The 13,121-nt window shown below is 37.2% G+C and overlaps 1 protein-coding gene across 11 annotated transcripts in view; it reads left to right on the top strand.

The window, feature by feature from the left end:
• The window catches only part of FER (FER tyrosine kinase), a 209,616-nt gene that overhangs the window by 17,126 nt on the left and 179,369 nt on the right, over nucleotides 1-13,121 (top strand). For 10 of the 11 annotated variants that reach the window (XR_012621782.1, XR_012621783.1, XR_012621784.1 and 7 more), the window contains 3 exons: nucleotides 1,809-2,067; nucleotides 5,979-6,152; nucleotides 9,534-9,633. Coding sequence is in view for 8 of the 11 variants with exons in the window: in XM_074813537.1 (XP_074669638.1) it covers nucleotides 1,861-2,067; nucleotides 5,979-6,152; nucleotides 9,534-9,633 (481 nt within the window). In the remaining 3 variants the exon portion in view is untranslated. Of the gene's footprint in view, nucleotides 1-1,808; nucleotides 2,068-5,978; nucleotides 6,153-9,533; nucleotides 9,634-11,524 lie in introns of all 11 variants that reach the window. The other variant, XM_074813544.1, reaches the window with a different exon arrangement.

Raw genomic sequence — 13,121 nt, 5'->3', positions numbered from 1 at the left:
TATTAGTGGTTTTGCAAGACTGTTCTTAAACTTTAACTTGAAAATATATCATTAATACAACTAATAATGACATAGTCCATCCTTCATAAATACAGCCAGTGTGAATTATTTGCTGTTGCTCTTTATGACTGAGCAACTAGCTATCAGCAAGAATTCTGACTAAAATATACAGCTTCAAATTAAAGAGCATATGAAAGCTTGCTATAGATTTAAGGTTACTTGTACAACCTTGACTTGTCTCTATTATGTAGATGCAATTAACACAGCACTATTCTTATTTTCTTTATAGAATCTTTGTTTCTTTCATTATGTAGCATGGTTTGTATTCTGAAAATAAACATGTCGTGGATGAGGCTTATTTCTGTAACTTACTGGAAGAGCTGGTGGAGGCAGGGAAGTGCAGGAAGAGAGGAATGGTCCTGGGAGTCAGGCTATCTTGGAGATTGCTCTAGATTCTGATTTACAAAATCTTCTGAAATTTTGTGCGATAACTGAAACTATTAACTTTTTTTTTTTTTCCTGGATATTTAATATTCTAAAAATGCTAGGCACTCTGAAAAGTCTCTTGAAGCTTTGTACATACCAGTATTAGCTGGTACAATGATAACATTAGTTTGTGTGACAGTTCTTGGTGTAAAATAAGATTATTAGCCCTGCTTCACCCTATGGACTGTTAGGAAGATAAATCTGTTAATGTTTGTAACACACTCTGCTAATTTAAGTGGCAATATAAAGCCTATGAAGAAGTTGGTACTTCTGTATTCAAAAGAACTAAGACTTGGCTGGAGTGCAGGAATTAGTGAATAAGCAGTACACAGGCTGAGTCTGCACTGCAGTCCAGGGCTATAATTGCAGTTTATGTAAGTTTATCTTACCTAGTTTGAAGCTGATTAGTATAGGAACAAGTTTTTGGTGTACACACAGAAAAGAGGCTTCAGCTGGCATTACAAAAGCTATGCAAGTCTGTGGAAATTGCCCATATGTGTGTTCAGGTCTTCTATAATGTGGCTACATGTTTATCGGTATCAGATGCAGGTGTTTTAGAGCTAGCTCAAAAAGGTGTCTTTGTCCTGCAGTTGTGTTACAGGATTTCATAAGGCAGCATTTCTTATCTGTTTATCAAATGATGTCCATTTGGTTCAGTAAGACTGGTCTGCCTTAGGGGAAGATTGTATGAACCTAAGGACTCTGCCCTAATGTGTGTCCCAGGGGAGCAATGGACAGTTGCATGAGGAACCTGGTTTGGGGTATTTTTTGATTTTTGGGAGGCTGAATCTGCAATTTTAATGGCCTACTAACATGTTGTTTAGGAGTAAACTAGCTTCTAACTAGTTATCCATTTCCCACAAATGCAGTGCCTGAGAGCCGGTATTTTATTTGGATTTTTTCTGTGTTTCTAGGATGGTAAACACCAGAACCAAATGTTTCGCGTCACCAGGAGTGGAACAGTGTAGTTGGCAGTTCTTGTCTGGAGATAGTGCCAGCGGTGCTTGCTTGATTAAATATGTGAATTGGTCTTTAGTATCTGTCTTAGATGCTTTTATGTGTTCCTTCACAACTCCATGTTAAGTTATGGAGGTACATTTTGCAGATGGAAACTGGAGGACAGTTCTGAGCCTGAGATCTCTTCCAGTCATAGATGGGTGTTTGAAACAGTGCTCTGACCCTCCTTTCAGTTTATATTGAGGAGGTACATGTATGTGGTTAATTTTATCGTTATTTCAATGTTTAGACGTTAATAGTTGCTCTTTGTCACAGTAGAAGTTTTTCTTTCAATACATGTCTCATGAATCTTGTTCTGCTTTCAGATGTGGTGAAGAACCTGTATTTTCCCCTGTGTGGTATATAGTGCCTTAAAAAATGGGGTTTGGAGGTGACCTGAAGTACTCTCATGATGCTTTATTAAAACTGCAAGACTGGGAACTACGACTGCTGGAAACAGTGAAGAAATTTATGGTAATGCGAGTAAAAAGTGATAAGGAGTATGCCTCCACTTTACAGAATCTTTGTAATCAAGTAGATAAAGAGAGCGCTTGTCAACTGGATTATATCAGCAATGTGTCCAAGGTAAGACTGAAGTATTTTGAATTTGGAATATCCTTGGAAATAACAGTGCTGGATTTATTTTTGTTTGTTTTAATTTGAGTTGGATTCTTGTTCATTCAGCTTCTTGAGAGTTAATGTTGCCAAAGTATTTAAAATGGGCTCCTTTTAGTTCCTTAGTGGAATATGCAGAAGTTAAGCTCCAGTCTTGCTTTGAAAATAATAACTGAATTAGAATCAATCCTGAATTCTGAAATTCAGTATTTTGGGTTCCTGGGTTGAGGCTGCTACTTTTGGTTAGTGTTTTGAAAATACAGTATTCTATAGTAAGCTTTTGTTTTAAGACAGTTAAGTAGGAGCTGTTGTTTACGTTATATAGAATTTGTGGTAGAAATAGAAAAATGCCAGGAAACCAAGGCAAAGCCTAGCATTCCAGCTGTTATTCATACTGCAACACGTGTGGTAAAAACAAAACATTAATTCAGGATGTTTCTCATAATTGTGAAGTTATTTTGTATCCATTTTAAAATAACTGTTTTGACTTTTTATAATGGTAAGGCTGTCCTCCCCCCAGATTACTCATTTTCAGATTTAGAGGAAGTGCAGTAAAGGTACCAGTGAAGCAAACATCCCTATTTCACCTGTTTGTAAGCTTCACTCCTGACTTGGATTCCTTCCTGACTAGAGAAGACGATTCTGTTTTAATGGCTTATTCAATTCTTGGCCCTTCTGCCGTGGCAGTGGTTACACAGTCCTTTCAGTCTGGCATGAATCCTGATCTCCCCTCTGCAGGAAAACACTCTTTTTGGGTCAAGTTAAATGTTAGACACAGCAGTTATTCTGTAGTGATCTTATGGGGTGGCTGCTTGGAATACTAGCTGTGGCATAGCATTAGGAACATGACTGCTCCCTATGCAGCAGTCTAGATTTATACTGGATTAAAGTGATGGTGTATGTGACTTGAAAGCTGCGCTGCTATAGCTAGCCTGCTTCAGCTGCCCCAAAAGTAACACTGGACAGTGTTATCTTGAACAAATTCTGTTGTTGCTTCCTTCCCCCACAAAAATTCTTGTCTTGTAAATTGACAAACCACCACCAAAAAGAACGTGGCGACCCAGACGGAGCTGCCATGCAAACATGCAGCGGTCCAGGACCCAGACTGCAGGGAGTGCCTGAGCCTGTCAATCCTGCCGGAGGGCAGCAGTGACAACACCCGTGTGTGCTGTGATCAGCTGGATGACCTGCTCAGCCTGGTGGAGGAACTCAGAGAAGAGGTTGAAAGATTAAGAAGCATTAGGGAGTGTGAAAGGAAATTGATTGGTGGAGTAACACCCTGGCACCCCTAAAGCAACAGGAGCAAATGGAGGCTCCAAACGAGGCAGGTAATCCATAATCCTCTTGCTACCAAGCAGAAGGAGGGGACTAAGAGATGGGGGAGGCTGGAAACAGGTCCCTGCTCAGGGAGAGAGGAGAATTCTCTCCCATCCTCAATTGTTCTCCATGGTGTCCCTTCACAATGGATATGGAGCCCTGGAACTTGTGAATGAAGCAGAGAAAGAGGAAGAAAATGAGACAAACAAGGAGGAAGACCAAGGTCCACCAAGGCTGGGTTGTTCTGGACCAGGTATTAAAATGAATTCTAAAAAGAACCCCATAAGAGTCATTGTAGTGGGTGACTCCATTCTGAGGGATGTCAAAGGCCCAATATGCAGACCGGACCCGCTTCATAGGGAAGTCTGCTGCCTCCCTGGGGCACGCGTCAAGGACCTCACAGCAAAACTCCCTGCTCTAGTGAGACCCAAGGACTATTACCCTCTCTTGGTTTTTCAGGTAGGTAGCAACGACATTACCAGGAGAAGTCCTAGAGCAATGAAGAGAGATTTCAGGTCCTTGGGGAAACTGATTAAGGGTTCGGGCCACAAATTGTGTTCTCCTCCATCCCTTCAGTTGTGGGGACACTTCCTGCGAGGAAATAGATTTTAAGAAGCTGAAGGTCTGACTTAAGCCATGTTCTTTTTGCATTGAAGAAAGTCACGTGTGTCACGTTTTGAAACCTTGTTTTGGACATAGGCACTCAAGTTGTTCTTTCACAATTATTTTTGTTCCCCTTTTTTTTTTGTTTTGTTTGAGAAGGTACCATTTTTCCTCTCAAGACCCATTGCTGATCTCTACATCTTTATATAAAGCAAAAATATTCATATGCTACTGATAGATTGTTTGTATGGGCTTGCCTTGAAATTTCACTGTCACCTTGGATTTTAAAGTTGTGTAGCAACACAGTGTCTTATTGGTTTTGGCAGTTAAAATGTCTGAATTATTTATTACTTTAGTCACCTTATTGTAATTTGCTTTACTTTTTCATGATACATTTTCTCTCTTCCTGACCCTTTACAGAATCAAAGTATGACCAAATATTATGGGACATAAATCTAGTATCTTACATCTCCTAAGATTTAAAATACCTATATATTAAATTTTTGGTATTATGTGGCATCAAAGCCAAATACCAAGCTGTCTAATCTGTTATGTTTTTTGGTTTTATTTGTTTTAAGTGCACAGCAAGAGCGAGCACTGTGAGAGAAATGGTGTTTGGGAAAATCTGTCCTATATTTTTTTCGTGCAGACACAGCAAACTTGCTGGAGGGTGTGGTGGCAGCAACTGCTAATGCTAGAAAAGCAGTATTTTTAACTGCTTCAGAACAGCTTTTTTTTGGTGTGTATGTATGTCTAAAAAATACTGTTAAACCGAACAATATTATATTTGATTGCTTTTGATGAATTGTGGTTATCTTCTGTGAAGGGAAATGCTTTGCCTTTTCTGCTGTCCCCACCCAGCTCCTTTTCTGTCTCATATAAATTTCAATTTTTGAAGCCTTTCCTGAAGTATAGCTTCTTGCTTTAGCTTTTTATATTTTCAAATAATAAAATATAATTGTAAAAACCCCAGCCACCAAACAAATTAATTTTCTAAGTTTTGATGATCTAAGGTAGATTTATGGCTTTAGTAAGAATAAGATAAATGCTAATAGAACTAGTATGCTAGCTGCCTTCAAAACCTGATAATTGTATGGCATGTATCCATTCTGAAATATTAGATATAGCATAGCATTCATTGTCAGGGAGTTATCTTTAAGGAATTCAGTACTGTTCTCATCAGCAAAGTGTGACAGGGATCTTTAGGGTGACAAATACTTTTATTTGAACTGAACTTTAATTTCGTGTTTGTGTCTGTGGTGCATTGGAAGTCTCTCTGTTCACCTTACAGTTCTTAATCACAATTCACAGCCACGAACAGAACATTAAGCTTCCTGAAAATTGACTGACAGAATGACCAAGGAAGTTATTAAAGTAAGGGTACACAAAGATGTTGAGTTACTAAGACGGATGAGTAAATGCTCGTGTAAAAACCTGTTAGCGCTTTCTGCTGTGATACTGGTGACCTGACTCTGATGCTGTCATTTATTTGAAGCAGCTGATGGTCTTAAACAGTAACCACTCAGATGCATATTACTGTGAGGTGTTTAGACCAGGGCAGAGGAGTTAGCTTGAATGGAGTAACTGTGGCTGGGAAACAGGAGAACAAAGTACAGGGGAATATGCTTGTGAGGGATGTTGGGGATGTGTTCCAAAAAAGGCTGTAAAGCTTTCATTGGTGTTCAGAAGTACTAGGACAGTGCTGAAGGGTGAACATACAATGTTGTAGTTCTGTCTGGTGCTTTTTTATGATTTAATGAGTGAGTTTGAGGAATGATTTTGCTGCAACAGGAAAAACTTTATTTTTGAAGATCTCAAGTGCATTTGGGTAAGTTTAAAATTATTTTTTTACTGAATTGTTTTAAACAGTTATGCATCTTTTCCCACAGTTCATGTTCATCATTTGGTTATTTGTAAGCCAGAATAAGTAAGTGCTTTTCTGTTCTGACTTTTTTTTATAGTCTTGGTTGCTCGTGGTACAGCAAACAGAACAGCTGAGTAAAATAATGAAGACACATGCAGAGGATCTTAATTCTGGGCCTTTGCATAGGCTTACAATGATGATCAAAGATAAGCAGCAAGTTAAGAAGAGTTATGTAGGTGTTCATCAACAAATTGAAGCAGAGATGTACAAGGTATTTTACTCAACTGTGCTTTATAAATTTATTATAGTTTTGTATGTTTAAAAAGTAGCATCTTGAGAGTGGATTCTTTTAGTTCCTCTGTTTTTGTTTGTGCTATGATAAAATTAGTGATTTATGATATGTAGAATGCCTAGTTTAAATTTTAGTTATTTCCTCCACGTTTTCTCTCCCTTGCTAGCTGACAAGGCAGAGGTGGAAAACTTTCTTCTGTATGAATTTCTATGGACAGATACCACTGGAAATGCTCTTGTTCCAGTAGAGGATGATTCTGTGTGACACTCCTCTATTCCATCTCTCTTCCTGTTCTCATTCCGCTCTAGACATCCCTGGGACCAGGGCTCTGAAAACTTTTGTTAATGAATGCCCTTGACAGTCCAGACTGATTTGGGTGGGAACAGGATTATAATTCCTATTCTAAAATATAAATCAAATGTAAACCAAACATTAAGGCTGCAGATGGAGCTCTTCGGGGGCTTTTCTATTACATGTCAGTTGACCTGTTTATGTTGAAAGTACTGCATCTAGTCAGTAAAATTGACAGAAATTACCATTTTATTCAGGTTGTCTGGGGGAAGTTCAATGGCAAATGTCAAAAATCAAATTGCTGGTCTGAAAAGTTTACTGAGAGAAGGAAAAGCGTTCTTTCTTCCAGCAGAGAATTTGAGATTTGGAGTAGTATAATTAAAATGTAACATCTGAGTAGTACAGTACAAATATCAGGACTGATGAGTAAAAGATTCTTAGGCTGTTATGAGAAGAACTTTAAACTAGCACTAAGCATATATTAAGTTAAATATGTTGGCTCTAATAGGACTGCTTTCATAATATGCTAGGATCTTGGCATCGTCCCCAGGTATTGGCTATGGGGAGTGTATCTGTTTTGAAGCATGGTCAGTAGGCTGTCTTACCTGAAAAAACTTCCAAGCCAAGTAATCACTCACAGCCACTTACAGATTGGTGCATCTGAAAATAGTCAGGATGGAAGAAGATGAAAAACTGATAGCATACATTAGAAATAATAGAGAATAAATTTGTAGAGAATTGGAGAAATGGAAAAAGAAAGAAACGTAAGAAAGAGAGGCTAGATGAAACAAGACTGCTGGAAGTTCAGGTATACTTTTAAAAGAGACTGCAAAACATTTATTTTTTCTGTTAATAAATTAATAAAATATCTAATAAAACTGTCTTTTAAAATAAGGCTTTTGCAAAAAAATGTAGTGCATATTGAGCACTCCCCAAATGATTAATTACAAACCATGTTGACTTTAATTATGGTCTGGTCTGCATGGCCATGCAAATATTTTGCATCCTGATGAATAAGCTTACATTGTTGTTTGGGTTTCTTTTTCCCCCCTGCCTGATTTTCCTAAGATGCATTTGAATAGCAGTCTGTTTGATATAATATGTTCTTTCATTGTTAGTTGACGTTGTTTGTTCAAACGTTTTGTGTCACTGGCGCACTTACAGAATGGTTGCCAGAAATTCAAAATACTTCTCATATTCTGTGGTGTTATTTCTGCTTTTGTTACACACAGAAGCAAAATACTTATTACTTCCCAGGACATTATCCAGACCTTGTGATGATCGGAGTCTGTGCAGTTCATGTCTATAGGGTATGCTGGCAAAAAAATGTGATTTCCTTTAGGTGAAATGCATATGTATCATCCTTTCCTATTCAAGACACCTCTACAGTGAGAAACCTTTTTGATAAAATCCTTACAGACAGTGAAATGCCATGTTTTTTACACAAATATAATAAAACTCATATCTTGTAGATTTATTCCAATTCCCATTAAGATATCGAATATTTTTTTCTTTCTTCATGGAATTTGGTGAAAAAAAGTAAAGTACCATGCTACTTAGGTGGGAAAGACTTTTTGATATAAAAACTGGTTTTAAGATAATCCTTGGCTGTCTTAGTTCCTTAAGTGTTATTTGGGGACAGAGGTGCTCTTGGTTTTGTTTTTGTCTGTTGGAAGAATAGTCTAAGAATCAGTAAAATATATTTTGCAATTATTACAAAGGTTTCATAATACTGATGGGCTACCTTTTATTTTCTAGCTTTCTGTAAGAGGAGCAATTCAATGTTATTTATGTCTTAATTGTGTTCACTACTTTCTAATTTAATCTTTTTCTCCATTTCTCATGGTGTCTTTATGTTACAAATTTTGTCATAAAGTTAGTTTTTCCTGTATCACCTCTATTAGTCTGTAATAACAACGGTTGTGAATATAATTTACAGTGTGTAGAAATACAAGAATATGGGTTTGTTGTGGAGAAGAGTTCCTGCCTTTAGATTAAATATTTGCACAGTTGGCCCAGAAATAGAAACCGTAGACATCACCTTGTTGGCTCTTTGAGGAATTCCGTTAAGTTTTCAGATGTTGTTCTTGAAGGTGAAAGTAGGTGGTATCTGGGCCTTGCCTCATGAAAAAAACGAGAATTGTGAACTCCAGTGTTCTTCATGCCAGCTGTGAGAGGAAAAGTTTTTTCTGTAGAACAGACTTCCTTTTCTGCACAGTAGTTGAGGGGAGCACTTCCATTAAATTAAGTTCCTCTTCGATGGTTTCCTGTTGTGAGTGTATTTTTCTTATTGTCGAAGTTTTTACTATTCTTTACTATATATGCCACCTTTTTGGTATTGTAGTGGCTGGTTCATCATTAGCTTTTGTTTGCAAGTTCATGATTTGTGACTATTTCTGAACAGTGCACTAATTTTGTCACACAATGAATGAAAGTTGGGGATAGAAGAGACAACTTTATTTTAATTTTTTGTCCAAAAATGTCATGTTCAGTGGAGCTGCAAAAAAAAAATTAGTGCTGTGTTGCACTGTAGTTTGGTTGGGTTTTTTTTTTTTGGTTTGTTTGGTTTCTTTTTCTTTTTAGGGATTTAAGTCTTAAAACAGATAGATTGGTTCATGCAAATTTGCTGTTTCTATGCTGTTTGTATGAACTGTAATATCTAAAAATTCCTCCATCTTGCTTTTTTTTTAGGTGCTAAAGATTTCCTTCCTATGTATAGAACTTTTTCATCTAGTATGATTTATTAAGCATCTTCTTGGTGCTTTTTACCTTGTCATTAAAGGGCAATAGTGTTTATGATTAGCTGGATTTCCTAAACGTATCTTTCATGACACTGATGTGGATGGGGATCTCTGTTTAAGGCCTCTTGTTTCGTTATATGCATCTATTGATTTTGATTTTTGTTACACCATATAATAACCCGTTAAGATTCTCTCAAGCCAGTGGAAAGCAGTAACATCATTTTTTTGGAAGATAAGTCCTGTTAATTCTCTTTCACTAATGCTGTGAATTTTTTATATGTTGAGGATAAGTATTTTTAATACTTTTCATATTTTTATTTTCTTAAAGGTCACAAAGACAGAACTAGAGAAACTAAAATCTAGCTACAGACAACTAATAAAAGAAGTAAATTCTGCGAAAGAAAAGTATAAAGAAGCTGTGGCTAAAGGTATGACTGACATGTTAATTTTTTCTATTAGTGCCTTTCTCAAACCTGCTAAAACTCTTACAGTGAAACAGGGTTATGTCTTAATTTCGAACAACTCGATTACAACATAAAAACTTATTTAGTATCTTAAGTAAGACAGGCTAATTGTCATCATTTGTAGTTGGTGGTTCTCTTAAAAATTATAAAATAAAGGGTAACCCTTCTTTTAATATAAATGGTAATTTTAAAAATTCTGTTATTCCTTCAGTGGATGCATTTGAAATGTAAGATTGCTCAAATGAACTATTAATAGTGGTAACTCGGTGGCAACTCCTTCTCATCTACATTGTAGCTGCAGTGTAGCTGTAGCCTACTTGCATCCTGTGACCTATTATGGTTGCTGCAGTGGCATCAGCATCAGTTCCTGACAGTTTAATGGATCTGACCTTTGCACTCTTAAGTAAAAGAGGAAAAGAATTCATTTGCACACTGATACATTTCAAAGATTTTTGGGGGATGATGTGTCCAAACTGCTGGATTTTGATTCTTGTTGAAGTGTGCTAATGATTAGATAAAGGAGAGCCTTTGTTCAGTGTTAATGTCTTGTTAATAATCGTTTCTGTGTTCCTAAGATTTTTTTCTTTCTTCACAGAAAATTAATTGGATGGCAGTATATAAATGTAATTCCAAGATCCATCTTAAGTTTTTGTATGACTGCCTAAAATGACAGTTATTACCCTTGGTTCTGTTGTACTATAATTCACAGTACAATATAGTATCTGTCAGTGCTGAGAGAAAGACTGTTTCTTTCCAAGTTTGTCTGAAATTTGGAGCAGTAGCCAATATGTGAATGTAATGACAAAACAACATGGGATAAGAGAAGTTATACTTAGCACTGTTCAGCTTCAGCTTTTTTTTTTTAACTGATCATATTCCCTTAAAAATGTAAATACATAATCATTCATTTCATCCAATTTCCTAGCTGTTTTTTACATATAGCTTTAATTTGGTTGCTTGGTTTATCCCCAAGTAACTACTTAACATGGGAACATATGGTATGTATCATAGAAGATATAATAGGGTGCTGTAATCTTAGTGTATTCTTTTTATCCTGTCTTCCTGTTATAGCTCTGATCATTCTCCATTCCTGAAGCACCAAACTTTCTCATTGAAATCAGAGTGTTTTGGCTGTCAGCAGCTGTGATGTTTTGATGTTCTGATTGAATTAATATTTCTTTAGATAGACAGCAAACACAAGCTGTTTTTTAAGACACTTACTTCTCCTGTGGTTTTCCTTGACCATCTCTTTCAGGCTTCCATTTAGTATTTGTCTTATTACAATTGGTACTTAATTTCACTTTCCCTAATATCTTAGTGTAAATCTGTTTTAACAAACACTGACCTCCAGAAAAATGTTGCAGGTTTTTCTCCCCAAAATTGCAGAATTTCTTCTCCCCTGTCGCACCCCAGGCTGTGTACTTGTTTACAAATATATATATATATATATATATAGTTGACAGTTGTATATCAACTGCAGGTCATCTGAGCTGTTTGAAATTTTTCAGCCGTGGTATTTTCATAGGGTTTCTGAGCCCTCATGTTGTCAAACTGGTTTGTGAAGTGAACAAGTTAGTGAGGTTTTAAAATCGTAATGCTTCATTATTCCAGGCAATAGTTCAGTAACTAGTACTTTTTCAAATTATGTGCTATTAGGAAATACGATTTTTGTTAATATACAAACTGGTTCAGTTTTTCTACCATAACACTGGGAGGGCATAACTAAGTATTGGAAGTAAGTCAAAAAACATTTTGTTAAACAAAAAAAATTAAAATCTTTGGACACCAGCTCTTGCAAGAAATGTGTTAAAAGAACCAGTCCAGGTTCACCTCTGTAAAATGCTGTTCTCAACAGACTCTGTTCCTTCTGGCAAACCGTCTCCATCACAGTGCCTGACCCTCCTTTCTGGAGCTGAAAGAGACAACTACTCCTTAGGACATACTATTTTGTCTTTGCCTCTGGGCTTGTGCATTGCTGAATTACCTGTAAATCTGTGCAGTACCTTTACAAGCTGTCAACATGAAAAGAATGCAAGCCACACAAAGGAATGGCTTAGGAATTTCTCTGTGTTGCCTGATTTTGAAATGTAGTGACTTCTATTTTGTTTTGTTTTGCAATAGCAAAGCCATCTTCTAGTGAAAGAGTAAGTTTACTAGAGCAGCTAGTGAAAGAAGTACAAGTGGTTCTCTAGTTTGGGAAGACAGTTGTTTCCCTGTTTTCTGGATGAGCTGTTAAAAATGTCATTTAATTCTGGGCTAAACACACAGAGTAGAGGATATTAACTGAAAAAGGGTAAAGCTTGTCAAAGTTATAAACAGTGGAAAGTGATCTTCTGCAGTAGTAGTTGGTTTTATGTTTTTCTGCAGTCACAATGTATTCTTAGGTAAACTTGAATTACTGTGTGTCATACTTCCCACCAAACAGGACAGTCACTTTGAGTCAACATCTTAATGCCCTAATGCTGGGTTACAGCTGTTTTCACTTTTTGATGTAAACACTAAGAGGACTTATGGAAAAAGTAATAAGAATAAGGGTTAAGCGCTGACTAATGATACTGGTTAGTTACAGGTTTTGTTTGTGTTAGGGAAATGGGAAGCTGACTGGTGGGGATTTTACATAGTTTCGTAGTGAGGAAAAGGGAACTGCTTTCATTATGGAAGCCTTTGTGCTCTCCAGATCTGGAGAAAGATGAAAGTGTCTGAGATGCCGGCTCATAAGCTGTCCTAGGGAACCCACTGCTAGCACTACTTCTGCTTGGGTGTCAGGGTAGCAGAGGGACAGTTGTGTTGCAGAGGGTGCAACACTGAGCTTTGGCTGCCACTTGGTCCTTAGACTGGATTGTACTGCCCTGTTGTGACCACCAGTGTCTGCATGCTGTCTCAATCGACTTATTCTAGCCCTTATCCCACTGAGTCATGCGTTGCTGCTCCTTTCTGTACCAGTGATTACCATGGGAAGCACAAATGCAGCCTGCTTGGTTGGTCTTGGGCATGGAAACCCTGGCTGTCAGGCAGTCTGGTTGGTGTTATGCAATTGGTTGTTTTTTGTTTTTTGTTTTTTTTTTTTCCCAGTCATTAATTCTTATGGTTTTTTAATGTATGGTGAGAGAAAGCAAGCTTGAAAAGGGCTTAAAGTCAGCAAGCTGAACTACTCCAGTGCCTCTCTAATGAGGCATACTTCAGGGACTATGGACAGACTGATTCCAGTAGTCTCTTCTGGATTGGAAACCTTTGTGAAAAAAAAACAAATCAAAAAAAGTATGTAGTGAGAAGGCACAATGTATTCCTTTGCAAAACTGGGGCATTAAGGCATGTTGGGACCATAGGGCATTCTGGGGTCATTGGAGCAAAATATAAAATAAAAATGTATTAGATTGTTTTTCCATGAAATAGACAGCCCTCTGACATCTTTTGGACATGTGATATTGAGAAAACATGGTGTAAACTTCTTA

The sequence above is a fragment of the Strix aluco genome, chromosome Z, assembly GCF_031877795.1.
Source record: "Strix aluco isolate bStrAlu1 chromosome Z, bStrAlu1.hap1, whole genome shotgun sequence".
In the NCBI taxonomy this organism is placed as follows: domain Eukaryota; kingdom Metazoa; phylum Chordata; class Aves; order Strigiformes; family Strigidae; genus Strix; species Strix aluco.
This window is presented reverse-complemented; position numbering and strand designations above follow the sequence as displayed.